Source organism: Aulonocara sp. 'chitande type north' Nkhata Bay, linkage group LG9 (assembly GCF_057382095.1).
Source record: "Aulonocara sp. 'chitande type north' Nkhata Bay isolate Kocher_YH1m ecotype deep benthic linkage group LG9, A_spYH_male_GT1.1, whole genome shotgun sequence".
NCBI classification, from domain to species: domain Eukaryota; kingdom Metazoa; phylum Chordata; class Actinopteri; order Cichliformes; family Cichlidae; genus Aulonocara; species Aulonocara sp. 'chitande type north' Nkhata Bay.
This window is the reverse complement of record NC_141352.1, coordinates 19,689,681-19,705,987: the sequence shown is the minus strand read 5'-3', so window position 1 is coordinate 19,705,987 and position 16,307 is coordinate 19,689,681. Positions and strand designations below refer to the sequence as shown.

General features: G+C 39.8%; 1 protein-coding gene across 2 annotated transcripts in view; it reads right to left on the bottom strand.

Annotated features, from left to right (window-relative positions):
• Window positions 1-1,580: 1,580 nt before the first annotated feature.
• The window catches only part of plod2 (procollagen-lysine, 2-oxoglutarate 5-dioxygenase 2), a 35,929-nt gene continuing 21,202 nt past the window's right edge, over window positions 1,581-16,307 (bottom strand). Inside the window, exons 7-20 of one of the 2 annotated variants that reach the window (XM_086306369.1) lie at window positions 16,031-16,128; window positions 14,960-15,061; window positions 12,819-12,944; window positions 12,583-12,704; window positions 10,965-11,069; window positions 10,051-10,176; window positions 9,384-9,525; window positions 8,597-8,659; window positions 7,381-7,494; window positions 7,020-7,085; window positions 6,693-6,797; window positions 4,539-4,685; window positions 2,815-2,940; window positions 1,581-2,647 (exon numbers count right to left, since the gene is read on the bottom strand). In XM_086306369.1, the coding sequence (XP_086162495.1) occupies window positions 2,492-2,647; window positions 2,815-2,940; window positions 4,539-4,685; window positions 6,693-6,797; window positions 7,020-7,085; window positions 7,381-7,494; window positions 8,597-8,659; window positions 9,384-9,525; window positions 10,051-10,176; window positions 10,965-11,069; window positions 12,583-12,704; window positions 12,819-12,944; window positions 14,960-15,061; window positions 16,031-16,128 (1,598 nt within the window). In that variant the 3' untranslated portion in view covers window positions 1,581-2,491. The remainder of the gene's footprint in view (window positions 2,648-2,814; window positions 2,941-4,538; window positions 4,686-6,692; window positions 6,798-7,019; window positions 7,086-7,380; window positions 7,495-8,596; window positions 8,660-9,383; window positions 9,526-10,050; window positions 10,177-10,964; window positions 11,070-12,582; window positions 12,705-12,818; window positions 12,945-14,959; window positions 15,062-16,030; window positions 16,129-16,307) is intronic. The other variant, XM_086306370.1, reaches the window with a different exon arrangement.

Genomic DNA, 16,307 nt, shown 5'->3' with positions numbered 1-16,307 from the left:
TGTTTTGATTCATTACCCCAGGCAGTAAATGAGTGACTGCACTAACAGGTAAATAGTGCATTAAAGGCAGACAAAATATGCTGGAAACTTCTTATTATCCCCGTGGTGCAAGATTGCCTCTAAACCATCAGCTACAGATATGACCACACATAGACTGACCCCAGGCACTTAAAATCCTACAATGTTGTAAACACTTAATTTAAATCCTTTGTTTGGTCAAGACCAGAGTGCTTGCTGGGGTAATGTCTAAATCACTATTTGCCACTGGGCACCCTGCAGTTAGTGGTGCGCTTGAATTGACTTTGGTATAAAAACTAAATTCCCATCTCAAAAACCATTTACCCTAAGTATGGGTATTCATCAGGTTAAACATGGTGCGTACAACCATGTACAACTGTAAAAACACAGACTCTAGAGTTGATTTTATTAATAAAAGAAGGACATGACCTTGACCCGCCTTTGCCTCCAAAACACCGAGTATACTGTATCCTACTTGCGACTTTCGAATAAATCAAGGTTCGGATATGTGTCACCATTTCTTCCTTTTGATAAAGGCATTGCTGTGAGAATCTCCTAGGTTTTTCCTGCATGCCTGGTTGTAATTAATGTCACCTTTCACAGGGTCTGGACACTGCGCAGTTCAAGGGAAATGATGACTACAAAGGGCTCTTTCAGCAGCTGAGAGCCTTTCCTAGTCTGACCTAAATCTCCTCCTTCTCCGCTCCCCGCGTCTTTACTGCTTCATAGCAGCTACTCAGAAATTCAGCCCTCATTCGGCTTTACGGGGAGCAAAAATGCACATCTGGTCAGGTAAATACACGGCCCTCAAGGGGGAAGTAAAGCTCCAGAGGCTGTCGGCAATAAAAAGAAATGGGATTTGATAAGAAGGTGAGAACTTGGATAAAATCTAGGGCTCAATCTAAGGTGGATATTTTATTAAGTTTCTAGATGGTAAACATATAGTCATGTAAGGGGTAAAAATCATAGTTTTCACTGGATGTTTTTTTTCCTCTGTAAGCTGTGCTTTTAACACCTCCCCTCTCTGTTCTGTCATCAGTCTTCTAAGCACCATCTGTACCACTTCCATGAAGTTGCATGTACATGTTTACACTTAGCCCCTAAGGTAAACTGAACCACATTTGCACTGATATACATCATCACACCGCGCCCAAACACTTCGGGGCTACTCCCTGTGCAGAGGAGTACTTCAGTCCAAACCAACCATGATGTGATGCGTCCAGACTTGAACTGATAAAGCGATAAGACAATGAAAGCTTGTATGCAGTGGTAACTACATCCAGACTTTCTACAATCTACGAGGAGACTTTTTGGTTTTCTCTCTGGACAGCGAGTGCTTTAAATGAAAGAATGTGCTTTCAGCTGCTCCATTATTTCCTACGAGGTCATCAAAGTGGATGGATTCACATGGTATGCCAGATGCAACCATCACATTTACCCACACTTATGACCTCCTGAAGCTGGGTTTGTGTCTCCTTTCAGGGTCTCGTGAGACTCATGAGGCAATGTGTTGACTATACCGCAGCATACTTTAGTAGATTAAATGCAAAATTAGAGTAAATGTGAAAACATTAATTTTTCAGTATTCAGGGTTTTTTTAATTGAATTAGACAATAAGTTAAAAAATAGTTTGCTGAGTTTCAAAATAAAGTCACTCATATCTGTCAGAAAAAAGGAAGAACATTTTGCAGAAATATTTTCAGTAAAGCAAATCAGTGTTGCCAATATTCAGTACAGAAAGAAGGAAAACCTTTCAAGTAAAAATGACACATCGATCTTCATTTAGCTTGAATTCTTAATGAATTCTGCTCTCTTTGCTATGCAAAATTACAGTGCACAAGTTCTTTTAATGGGGCACAAACCAAATGGAAATGTAATTAAAAAATCACAAATAAAACCTTGACTGACTCAGGGTAGAAAACAATGTAACTTACACTGCAGAAACATGATTATTAGCACCAGTAGTAACTTTTGAAGCAATACGCAAGTTCAGTCACATTTTACCTGAAACACAATTTTATACACAATGGTCATCTGCACAACCTCACACAGTAGAGCTAATTGCTAGCAAATCAACCAGGGTGGATGAATGATTGTTACCATGACAGAGCAATGAAAATCATGACAATCTACAGCATAGACGATTTCCTGAAAGATTTTTGTTTTGAATCAAAAAATGAAGCAGTAATGTGACAGAAATCCTTACCCTGCTAGCTTGGTTTTTGTTTCAATTTGTGTATCAAAACTGTTAATTGCCTTTGTTACTTCCCTGGCCTCTCTATTCTCTGTCTGACAGAGGTTATTTGAATGCAACTTTTTCAAGATTTTAAAGCATCTGCTTTAAAAAAAGAATCGCATCAGAAGAACAGCTTGTGCACAAAACTTCAAATCATACAACCAAACAAAAAAAAAATTGGATGAAAAAAAGCGAAGCGTGGTTGAAAGACTTGACATCATAAGGCCGTCAGGTAGTTCAAGGATCAATAAAGGACACTGCAATATAGCGGGTGCCGCCGGTTGTGGGTAGGCCTTCATGCAGGTGAGTCAGTCGTCCCGGGTGCATGAAGCTCCAGCCTTTCCTCGGTGATTCTATGCTACAGTTATACCGATGGAAACGGCAACCCCCTCCCTAAAAAAAGTAAATTGGATTTATAATTGTGAAATAAATCACTGGGTTAACAATACTCATCAGACAGATTATCTAATTGGAAAGCTTAAAATAAAATCTACATTTAAAAAATATATATAACAGCTATAATATTAGTGTGACTTATGCCCCATAATACAAGTCCTTACCTGAAAGTCTATGCCTTTGTTATTGAGAGCAATGTTAATGGTGAAGGTAGAGGAGTCATGGTGGGGCCTCAGGTAGGCTTGTCTCTCAGGAGTGTATTTTACAACAAAGTTCATCAAAGCATAACCCTGTGACAAAAGGATAGAAATGCATTGGCTGACAGTACTGATGTTACCTTCAAATAAAGAATTATGCTTACAATGTGTTTACAATATGGTAATACTATTCTAATAAGTGAACCTGTCCACCAGTATTACTTTATTATTATAAGGTTACTATCACTTTAAAATCTGTATAAAATTTTTTTAAAATACATGGATGTCGCCTCCAGCTCGCACTGGAACGGTTCGCAGCCGAGTGTGAAGCAGCGGGAACGAGGATCAGCACCTCCAAATCTGAGGCCATGGTTCTCAGCCGGAAAAGGGTGGAGTGCCCACTCCGGGTCGGGGATGAGTTCCTTCCCCAAGTGGAGGAGTTCAAGTATCTCGGGGTCTTGTTCGCGAGTGATGGGAGAAGGGAGCCGGAGATCGACAGACGGATTGGGGCTGCAGCTGCAGTAATGCGGACGCTGCACCGGTCCGTGGTGGTGAAGAGGGAGCTGAGTGTAAAAGCGAAGCTCTCAATTTACCGGTCGATCTACGTCCCTACCCTCACCTATGGCCACGAGCTGTGGGTAGTGACCGAAAGAACGAGATCGCGGATACAAGCGGCAGAAATGAGCTTCCTCCGAAGGGTGGCTGGCCTCTCCCTTAGAGATAGGGTGAGAAGTTCGGCCATCCGGGATGGGCTCAGAGTAGAGCAGCTGCTGCTCCACATCGAAAGGAGCCAGCTGAGGTGGTTCGGGCATCTGACAAGGATGCCCCCTGGGCGCCTCCTGGGTGAGGTGTTCCAGGCATGTCCCACCGGGAGGAGGCCCCGGGGCAGACCCAGGACACGCTGGAGAGATTATATCTCTCGGCTGGCCTGGGAACGCCTTGGTATTCCCCCGGACAAGCTGGGGGAGGTGGCTGGGGAGAGGGAGGTCTGGGCCTCTTTGCTTAGGCTGCTGCCCCCGCGACCCGGCCCCGGACAAAGCGGATGAAGATGGATGGATGGATGTCAATTTTATTGCTAGCAAGTTCTGATAGTGTTTCCAGTATAATATTATAGTATTCCTACTAGACATACATACAAAGGCATATGTATGTTTCCTACTACAGTTTTTAGGGCCACTGAAGATTGGTGAAAAAAATGAGGGAAGGGGAATCGTCTCAGAAATTTGCCACTTTAATCTTGAAGCTTTGCCTTTTTTTCCCTCATAAATAAATGCACCTTATTGTCTTTCTGATCTTCAGCGGCCCTAAAACGGTATCATAGTTTTCCCTAGTTTCTGGGTACTTATTACCAAATGACTTAAATTTCAGTGTCACATTAAATTATTATAAACACTGTTGACACAAGAGATTAGTTGGATTACTAAGGGGTAATAACTTAAATTTTCCATATTGGCACCTTTTTCTTTCCACCTTACTACCCCATTATTACCATTATTACCACAATATTAACGAGTGGTGATGGGAAATTCTACCAATTTGTCATCCAATGGAAAATTTGTCATCAGTTGTTAAGATTCACATCAGAATCACAAACATAAACATGAATAGCAGGTCAGCAGCTCATTATATGATTAAACTTTTCTGCTGTTATAACTCAGCTTTTACTAGAAAAAGGTCAGATTCACACAAACCTTTGTGTAATAGCCAGAGAAAACTTTTAACGTGACAGGTGATATGAACTCTCGGATGAAATGCAGCCACTCTTTCTCAAACCCAATTTGCTTCATGTGAATGTCATCTGTCGGCACAGTCTCATAGCCTCCAGCAATCCGCTTGTCCTGAGAAAAAGGAGAGAAACAGAGCCCGATGCAGTGTGACTAACGATGGAACAAATGACCTACTATCCTCAAAGTGTGTGTCCACAGTTTTCAAAGTGATGGTGATTGTGATGATGTGCATGTGTTATTTTTTTTTAAACCACAGGCTGTTCTGTTGTCTGCCTGTATGAGACTTAATGACCCATCCAGCTCAGTCGTCTCTCAAACAGAGTCAAAGTATTTGTAATATATTAATCTCCCTGGCCAACTTTGAGCCACTGGGAATTAGACACCATTAAACTAAAACACAGCTGGGGTTTTTTGGTTGTATTCAAATGGCCAACCTTGTGATGACAGCACTAAAATCATTTTTCACTATATGCATTAATCATAGTTGCATGTGTGTAACTTTCTGTGTCATACCAAAACATAACTTTGACATTTAAAAGCTAGCAAGCTAACCAAAATAGTCTGTTTGATACTTGTTACATCTGGATGCCATTTAACCCACAAACAGTGAAAGAGTGCTTAGAAGTATCAGCAATAGTTAACTCAGTTAATCTATGTAAACTTTTGGGGTAATTTCAAAAATCTAAATTTCTACTGTATAATTTAAAAAAAAATCAATAAACCTTTTAGTCATGCTAGTGGTGTTAGCAAATGGTAGCATGCCCTCACACTATTGTTGTGAGCTAAAGCTGGTGCTGCACATAACCAGCCATAACCAGCTTCACTAGCAGGCTTTTTAATCATTATTAATGATGGGAAGAGTGTCTTCTTGTTTCTGGCAACACACAATGGGTATTTGTCATTATATAACATAAATGAAACCATCAGTTGATGAATTTAAAGTACACTGGTTGTATTTAGCCCTAAAAAACTTTAAGATGTTAAGCAAGATAAAGCAGACATATCAAACTATAAGTACATTTCAGTTTTCCCAGCACATCTGTTATGCTAACTAAATTAACTTAGGCTACGTTCACACTGCAGGTCTTAATGCTCAATTCCGATTTTTTGATCAAATCTGATTTTTTTTGCCTGCTTGTTCACACTACAAATAAAATGTGACAGCAAACGCACTCTAGTGTGAATGCTCAAAGCGACCTGCATGCGCGAAAGAAGACGTCACACACAACAAGCTGTGTTTAGATGCAGACCAAACAATATTGTTTGACTGATGGCCCTTAATATAAAGACTTCAGACTTTACGTTTCCCAATTTTGCTTTAAGTTATAAAGTTATTTTGTTATTTACATTTGGCCTAATAATTATCCTTATTGCTGTTTTAAAGAGGAGCGGTGCTTCAAAGGATAGTTGCAGATTTCTGTCAGAATCTACAGATTATACAGTACAAATACAATTTTCACGTTTCTCCAACGTTGTCTTCCCAACAGTTTCACTAACATCTACACTGGATGGCCAGGAAGCGTTCATGATGACTTCTCGGGGGCTGATAATTGGCGTCTGTCTTGTGTCAGTGACGTAAAAGACGGATTTAATGCGACATGACCGTTCAAACAGCAGTCGCTTTCTAAAACATCAGATATGTATCGGATTCAGTACCACATTCGAAAGTGACCCAGGTTGGATTTGAAAATATCGGATTTGTGCTGTTCACACTGTCATACCATGATCGGATATGGGTCGCATAGGGTCAAAAAAAGTCAGATTTGATGCGCTTTCGCCTGCAGTGTGAACGTAGCCTTAATCTTTGCCATCTTCTTTCTTATCATAGTGCTGAATTTTTACGTTCTATACTTTTGGATACATTTAATGTATTTTTTGTCCCTGTGGTGAAGAGGTCAGTGGTTGCATCTCAGTGCCTGGCCTCTCTAATAAATAACCTTTGCTTTTTGGCTCATACTTCTAAACTGAATCCAGTACCACTGATATTTTATTATGGTTGTCACCTTATTAAAATGTGTAAACATAAAACACAAAAAGAATAAGAAGAGCACTGTGCCTGTAGTGTGACGATTACACTTAGCACTTTATGTTCAGTGAAACTGAGCTAACAATACACACCTGGTGTTTGCCTCCAGACCATGAACCGTAATGCTCCATCTCCTCGACTAGTTCATCACAAGCCTTCTCTGAAAAGACTGCGAACCAGAACACATCTGGACATGGCTATAAAACACGCACACACATATTGACACACAAAAAGAGGCCACTGAGAATAGACTTGAATAACACCTTCATGTTGAGCTCTAGTAACTGTAATGTAATACCCAGATATGGTAAAACCAGATGTTGGGATTTTTTTTGCTGCGACATTATGTCATCCCATTTCCCCCCTCGGTCTGTATCAGTATGTTGAAGACATACAGATACACATGTATATATACAAACCTGCTCCAAGTAGTTGTCAGTGAAAATTCGAGTGTAGTTTGAGTGGATATATTTCTCTTTCCAGTCCTGCAAGCAGAAAGTACTTCAAATTAGTGCCCATTTTTTGAACTGTTTTCTGACCTGCATACCTCACAGAGCTAATCTCATCTCCCACAGGGCAGATCCCAGCTTGTCAAATACAGTAGTAAATCATCAGCCAGGAGCCTTATCACACCAAAGTCATTATTCCAAAATTGTCTCACATTTGTAATCGTTCCATTATTGTTAATAACCTTTACAGGTGGCTGTTGTTTATCTCAGCTATTCAGAAAAAAAAAGCTTTTTTGTGGTTGAAGGATAATGAGAGATCATAATGACTTACCACAGGGTTTTCAAATATCTGCCACAAGTCATTGTTGTAATGAGAAATGTTATAATTGGCTGTGGAAATGAGCCTCCCAAATTCGTGACGGTTGGTTATGTACATGAAGACTCCCTGCAGCAAGCAGGAGAAAGTTGAGTAAGTTTCGATTTACTTGTCTACATAATCATCATGCATGCAGTATTAGAACACATGAATACTCATGAGTAGTTATCACTGGCAATGAAACTGACAAACTGATACTTGTGGCAAACTACTAAAAGCTTCATTTGCACAAAACTGAGAATATAGTTGGATTTAAGTGTGCTTAAACACACTGAAATCATTACTGAACTCTATGTTCAAACAGACACAGATGTCATATAAATAATCTTAGATTATTTATGGGTGTTGGGGGAGGGTCCTAGAGGGTTGGGAACTGGATAACATGGGGCAGGAGAGGAGTGGGAGAACAGGAACAGAGGGGTGCTAGGGAGGTCGGGACAAAGCAAATCCAGGAATTATATTCCCTCTAAAGTGAAGCATGGGGAGGGAGATGTGTAGGAGTGGTTTGGACTTACTATCAGACTAGGCTTTGTGCTTGATGAAGATGAATGAAAAATTAAGGATAGTTTTGCAATCTCTTTGCACAAGATTCCAAATTGCTAATGTACAAATGCATGCTGTGAAAAACTGTGATTTGCACCAGATGTTTAGCATGACTGCGGGAAAAAATAGTTTGAGCCTAGTCTGAGATTAGTCAGTGTGTTTAGAAAGAGCAGCTGGTAACGTGTGTGTGATGTAGGGTTTGGTTGTTTAGGGTAAAGCATCAGGACAGGGGAACTGCGCACTGTGTGAACTTTTTTGTCTCCTCCGTGATCTCCTCTTAGAAGCAATCATAAAAACATAAAAGATTATGAGTCTTTCTCTGTCTGACTGAGATCATTTTACTTTTAGACCTAAAGTTATCACAAGCAAAAAGTCAACATCAATTTTCGAAAAGTTGCCGGTCATCTTAATTTCTTATGCAACAAGTAGGCAACTCAGTACGAATTTATTAAGAATTTGTAACTGCGCATTTTCAAAAAACAAAACCTCCAATACTAAATTCAGTATAAGGGAAAATTTATTTCTGTACCTAAAACTATGCATGCTACATGGCTTAGATTGGTTTCTGAGTGCTAACCCATTGGAAATGGATGTTTCAGAAAGCAGAGTAGTCAAAACAAATGGAAACCTTTGGGGGCCTGAGCATATGGAATGATTCCGGAGAAGGGGAGTCTTTTTCTCTGTGACTGGTCTAAAATAAAGGAGAAGCATCATGTAAATAAGGTGACATTAGTGAATTCAAAATAAAAAACAGGGTGACAGAGGAAGTACATATGTCACACACATAGGAATTCAGGAGGAGAGGAAACACGCCTGCATGAAAAAGAAGCAAGATTCCCTCTGAAGCTGATGTTTTTGTAGGTTAACATGGGAGCAATGCATGCTGGGGGAGCAGGCCAAGCAAACCAGACAACATACACTGTGTTTGAATCAGACACCGCAGCTGCCAAGTCCAAGTGACGCAAAGCAAGACTAGGTAACAAGTTCACAAGTGAAAAGGAAAAAAACCCCACAAGAGACAAGACCCTTTCTGTCTGGTAGCCAGCCAGGCATCGGTTGTACTGACTGCGCTCAAGACGTAAGGTTAAAAGAAGGTAAAGGATGATGGGATACAAGTGTAGCAGAGAACCTCGCACGACCAAAGAGACACTGTAAACACAGGACGGTCATGACTTGCTGACGAAGACACTCATACATACTCATACATACAAACACTGATACTTGCCAGTCTTTGGTTTCCGTTGAGCTGTTGACTTTTGTTAGTAGCAAATTCATTGCTTAACCAAACTAACTATCATAAATATACCTAAAGTTAGTATGACCTTATACATTCTTGTTGCTAAATTAATCTTAATATTTTACGGACAGTAGTGCTAATAGAGGAATCCTTAAAGATGGCGGTTGTTCCTTCTTACCATGTCTCTGGCATTTCTACATAAAGCCATATCTGGGTCCAGTTTTTCCAGAACAAAGTAGTTCCTTTCTTTCAATTCATTCCTTAAGGCACTGCCCTTGACCAGGTATACATGTGCCATGTAAGGAATGTTCCACACACCCCTAGAAACAACAAGACATAAAGACAGGAAGTGCTTATTTTGTATTAATCCAGTATGTATGTATGTAAGAATGTATTCTTACAGTGTGCAGTAGTGAACTGTGTGGTAGAAAAGAAAAAAAAGCTCAGCATATTCATTTAGAATCTTTTGAAACTTACATAACAACCATTTATTTTCTTGCATGCTGTCAATCTGAGTTCCAACTGGTGTAGGTGAATAAGTGTTTCTGTGCAATCTTAGAGCAAATCTAACTTACTAATTTACTTTTAAGCAAAGTCAGTCAGAAATAAAAGTTTAACTTAGTGTTTTTCTCATCAAATCACTTTTCTGACTCTTCACATAGGCCTTCTAAGTTAGCAGGTCTTATTTTTTGTGGCTAAACATGAAGGAAAATAGTTCCAGCACAACGGTGCAAGATTTATTCATAGTTACGGACATGCTCAGAGATCCAGTACCCACATTTGCTTTGTGAACCATGAAATGCAAAGCCATAACTTTGTTTACCCTTATTGCTCTTGTGACTTACACGCGTTTCCTCTGCACAATGTCAACATAATCTTCAGATCGGGCGTAATACCCATCCAGACTCAAGGCTCCCCAGAAGTTGGACCACAGCTTGCCGTGACGAGTGACAAGGGGGCCAATTATTTTTCTGTTGGAAAGTGAGAGACGGAGTGAAGAGATGGTAACTCTGTCAGGGCAGTTAAAACTCAGTGAAATCTCCCAAGCAGGCAGCCACCTATTGCACCAGACCACTTGCCACTGGGGTAAGGCCTCTATCTAAAGTCTCAACCTCTAGCTGGATAGTATACTTTATATTACACTGCAAAGTCAGAAACAGATCACAGAAAACCACGATTCGAACCACACCAGTACATCATGCTGGACTCAATTCAAAGAAGTGTACTTTCTTTCTGTTAAATAAACTGGGAAAAAGTTTGCAAAATAACACCACCATAAATCACAGTGTGGGTTCGTATATATACTGCAGTATGCTAATGGTAAACTTTCTTGGTTGAGATAAATTGGACTTTTGCTCCCACAACCTCTGTGCCAGCTGAGAATTCCCATGCTGTCTTTAAATATCCGTAAACGCCAGTCACAATACCATGCCACGGCCACAGTGACATCTAGTTTATGGGAAGGTTTCTTTAAGATCGTGAGCTGCAGAAGGGCAAAAAGAGGTTGAATGTTTGTTTTTTGTATAATGCAAAGTGGCATTTCTGAGTTAGTTCAATAGACTCTTTTGCTGTATCCATGTGGCCAGAGAAAAACAGGAAGCCAACGCAGCCTATTTTAAAACTTTAATTCACTCAGCTGTAATGTTCCTGTGGTTTTGCCACTTGCGGGATAAACTAAATGGTTCAATGATCACAACAGCTACCAAGAAGGTCCAAACAGGCTCAGTTGTGGCTTCTATTCCAGTTACTGTGTGATTACCTGTTTTGCTCAATGAGGAGCTTCAGTGTCTGTCTGTTGGTCAGCATGACATCAGAATCTATGCTGAAGTAGTAGTCGCATGTGGCATCCTGACGGCAAAGATCCCTAATGAAATTAAAACACAGACATGGCGGAGAAAATGATTTTTTGTTTTCCAACCCAGAGCTGATTACGGTCAATAAAAGGCTTGGAATTAATCACTGTCACGGCTTTAGATTTATCAGCGTCAAAGTATAAGGTGTAATTTTCAATGGTGGAGTCTGACTCTTGCTATCTTTAAACCTCCAGTGGATAAGGAGATTTCAGAAAATTAGAGACTCCTAATAAACCTAAGACTTCTTCATTACAGGGCTGTGCTGACCAATGCTTCCCGGCATGCTGTGCCTAAACGTTTTGGTCCAAATAAAGCTGCAGTTTACACCTGAGTGTGTGAGTTTGTGAATCCTTACACATTGCCGAGGATTTTAAATCAGTCACAATGCAGCCTGGAAAAAAAATAAGTCAATGAATTTAATTTAGCAACATTTACAACCTTCTTGAGGACAGTCTCAGTCTCCATCAGAGGTTTGTAGATGCTTATGACACCTGCTAAACTATGAGAAGACATTTTGGATTGGTCCTCCTTAAATAATTGTTTTCCTTCTACAACAATTCCTTTATGATGAATTGTAGATAGATGTGAAGAGTTCAGACTTAGTTGTAGAAATCCATAATGTCAGAAGGAAAATGGAATTGCATGCTAAAAATCAAGCATGCCCAAATATAAAGTATGGCAGAGGGAGCATTATGTTTGGGGCTGCTTTTCAAAAATAGGGTCTAAGGCTTCACAGATAGAGGAAGGAAATAATTAAAAATAAAATTTAAAAAATCAAAAACATTAGAATGGCTGAAAATTAAGAAAATTCATATTTTTGAATTACCAAGTTGCTGGCCTTAGCCTGACTGGGATGCTGAAGAGGGTTGACAGTTACAATAAAACATACCCTGCCTTGACATCCTTTAGAACGATAATTTACAAAATAAACATTATGTTATAGTTAAAAAACTTTAGACTTTAGAGCATGAACCCATTAAGAAAGAGCTTACTAAGACTTAAATAACTCGACTTTATTTTCTGTAATAGGAGTGGACCCCTACTACCATCTTTTATCTAAAAGCAATTATATTGATAGAGAGGGGAAGCTCACAGCCCACATTTCCAGTTTCCTTAGCACCTTTTCCCAGGTTTGACTGTGAATGATATTCAGAAGCAAAAACTACAACTGTTTGCCTGTTATTAGTTTAGTCATATTATGTTTATCTGTAAATCTGTGATTTAGCTGAACCTAAGACCACGTTTTATGAGTAATCAATACAGAAAGACTACAAAGCAGCACCAAAGGTGTATTTGTCTCTCTGGTTATTCTTAATACAGACCTTGAATGCACTGAATTATTCATGCTTCTAGCAACAAAGATGACCGTTTTCCCAAACAGAAACCATGAAAACTCGTTTAGAGGTTTTGAAAGTATTGCATGGTTAATCAAAGTCAGAAAACACCATATCCTTTATAATCATTCAAAAATTCTAAGAAACTTCAGATTCTGAGAAATGATACATTTATAATAGTTATACATACATTGCCATATTCCTGGCCTCTCCTTGGCTCAAATTTTCTTCTGGTCCCACAACTTTGAAACTGTTGAACACATTCTTGTTCTCTTCCCAGAACCTCTGGATGTGCTTCTCGTGGTAAACCTCCTGAGCAGGGAGCCAATATTAATGGATTAACAGAGACACCACATACTGTGTAAGGAGCCATGTAGAGATCTAGGAAGGAAAAAAAAAACTGCACATGCAGCTGCATGTACTCACATTGTTGTGGACAAAGAGTTTGAGTTTATCCTTTGGGTAATCCAGGGTCAGCAGTCGCTGAAAGAATTCAGGAAGAAATGGAGTTGGCTGCTCAATGAATACTCCAACCAGCACATTTGGATACTCCTGTTTAGATTCGAAAGAAATACATATTGTTTAGATTTCATAAAAGTGTCCCTGGCAGTGGAAGACTTGTTTAAAATAAATCATGGATGATTTTGACATTTCATTTCTCACATAAGCAAACCATGAAGCCAATACATCCATATTGTTTAGATTTCATAAAAGTGTCCCTGGCAGTGGAAGACTTGTTTAAAATAAATCATGGATGATTTTAACATTTCATTTCTCACATAAGCAAACCATGAAGCCAATACATCTGTCACTGCATTAACTCTATTTTCTTGATTTGACTTTAGAATTGTGCCTTGACTATTGTCTTTGCAGAATTTGGTGCTGGCTTTAACATTTTAAATATGTTGTTAACACATTGCAAAACCCTTCGCATTAATTTCCTGAACATCTTCCATCCTGACCAGCTGATATGTTGTAATCTAATGAAGTGGGTAACCAAAACCACGGTACAAACACGTGCACAAAATGATTCCGCAGAAAGTTGAGGAAATAAAGATAAAATGGAAAAATGAAGCAATAGAGAAGAGAAGAGCAAAGACTTTCCCATGACACTCAGCTCCAGCCCACACAGCTCAGTCTGGACTCTTGATCCTCTTGACCAGTTCATGGCAAAGGTCTGGGCCAAGGATGAAAAGAGATCCGAGAAGAACCATCTAATTTGCAAGTTCCGCAATGACTGTGTTTTAGGCACAAGAATGGGAGCTCATCCATCAAGGCAATGTGAGCTTAAATTGTCACAGAAAAGCAGGAGCAGACAGAAACATTAAAACGAAAGCAAAAAGTTACCCTTAGCATTTCTTATAGCAGAGAAAAGCAACACCCAACAGTAGAAACAGTTAAAGAAAAGCAATGAAGTGGCCTGGGTGGGATTGTTTGGTCTTTCGTGGTGTAACTCTCAGTGTCATTGCAGGGCTTAATTTCAATCTCAAAACACAAGTACACTAAAAACCAACAAGTACCTCCTCCAAACTGGGTTTACCCCACAGGAAAGGCCTGGACAGTATGACCAAACTTTCCACATGACCTGAGCTCCCACCAGTTTCTGTCCCACATAAACAAAGGGGCACAGTGGAATGAAATGTCCTTTCTAATGTGCCTATTATTGAGAAGGAGTAGTGTTTTCTTCATTCACTGTGGAAGGTCACCAATAGCAACTTTCACAGTGATGCCTTTCATGTAGCTTGGTTTGTACTGAATCGGCTCCAGTTAAACTATTGAAGTGTATCCATGCAGCATGTTGGATTACAGCAATTTTATTTGTGTAATGTGAAAACATCAATTTTAGTGAACAGTAAAAACACATTTTGCTCTACAATAGACAGATTTTCCTCAAACTATTTTTAAGGTAAAAATAAATAAAGATGAACTGAGATCTTGTGTTGGTTACAGTGTTCGCCTAGAGGACCCAGAAGTAAAGTTTGGCATCATTCTTGACAGACGTAACCACACAGCAATAGACATTTCCTATTGCCTGCCATTCCTGCCGGCTATACGTTGCCAGCCTGGGTTGAACTCTGTGACAAATTTTCAGTACAACCACTGTAAGTTACTATTGTGGATAAAACCCACAGTGCGGCGCATGCTAAAAGACAGCCTGGTCGACAGTGACACCCCTTTAAATGAGCCCTTCAGAAAACCTCAAAAGCCATATCCTGCACCGCAGATGTGCAGTGCTTCCTCTTGCCCAAGTAGTTCCCCTTGCACTTATGCTCTTTTAAAATGGTCCAGAAATGCGGAATGGGCACATAACCTATTATCGCTGGAAAGACAGTGGAGTACCAACAGAATTGCTTATCTGTTGAAATACGGAAAAAAATCTGGGATCTTCAACTACTGTCTAAACAGTCAGTGATACATGGGTGGTTGATGTTGGGAAATGGGCTGTATGTGTCATCCTTTCCGGAGTCCAGAAGAGAGGATGAAGAAGAACTTTCCACAGCAGCTATTTCAAAGCAGACTAAAAAAGGATGGCAAGTAGATGGAAAAAAGCAGTCTGGTGCACCTACTTTTAACTGAGAAAAGTCTACGACGTCATCATCACAGTGGCTACAGCCGTGTTCATAGTTCCATGCATTGGGAACATAGTTGGCCAGATAGTTCAAGTACATCTGCAAGAAAAAAGCATTCAAAGTAAATAAAAGACTTGAGACAGCTGAGGTCACATTCTTATGATATGTTTGAAAATCCTAACCTGGAATACAACTGTGGACGTAAAGATTTATTGTACGACTGTGTCATGACTGGACACATTCACTTGCAGGTCAGACTAAAGGCCACAGAGTGATGTGTCGTCTACAGAAGCCAAGGCTTGGCAACAATGTTATCATTCTTCATAACTTTCAACATATTGTTAGCACAACCATTGCTGCTCTGTATTTAGTGTGAGAACGTGTAATTTACCGGTTGCTACCGTTTGCCAGTCTGTTATTGCAGACGTTAACGCCATGATCATGTAGCTGTCACAAAACTCAACTTGGCGAGATAACTGGGAAATAAAATGAACTAATGGTCTGACAACTCGCTAGTCAGCTCATACTGTGATCTCTCATTAAAAGCTTTTCTTTCAGCTGTTGAGCCCTCTGGGAAGAATGACTCAGTAGTTTGGTGGGTTTGGTTCTTTAACAGGGAAGACCAAACATAAACAGTTGGCCAAAAAATGAGACAGGAGAAGGAAAAGACCAGAAGAAAAATCAACAGAATTATAGCGGGCATCCTGCTTTTTAGTTTCCTCAGCTCTACACCATGATGTAGAATTGAGTGATGGCAAAAACAAAATGAGAGTATTGTAGCTATATTCACTGCCCTTTATGCCTAGGTAACTAGCAAGTATCACGTTACCAGTAAGTAGAGTCAAATTTATACAACGAACAGAACATCAACAGCAGTGATGAATGGTTGCTGGATAAAATCTAAAAGTCTAAAAGGCCAACAGAAACTCATTTGCAAATGGCAGGAAAGAGTTTGATAATTACATTCAAGGTTAGTGTCATAGGTCAGGATAATTATCTTAAAAGTATCTGTTCTGTCCCTTAAGTAGGCTACATTAGGTGTGTCCTTGACTGCAATTTCTTGCTCACTTTGGTGTTTCCGTTGCCATGGACAACTACTGGCAGAGAGTCATACGCCGTGTTTCTAACTCTCACTCTGTCCGTTCCAAACTTGAGAAGCACTTCATCTGCCAACAAAAAGGGGAACACAAGACATTTTAGGCCATATTTTGAAAGCTGACATACTACATGGGCAAGAGCTGCGAGGATTTAGAACTTATAAACTGCAAATCCTACATGTTCACTGAAAGTAATCCACAGATTGGCGGCAGCACCAACATCAAATGTTGGTTTAAGTGTTTTTTTT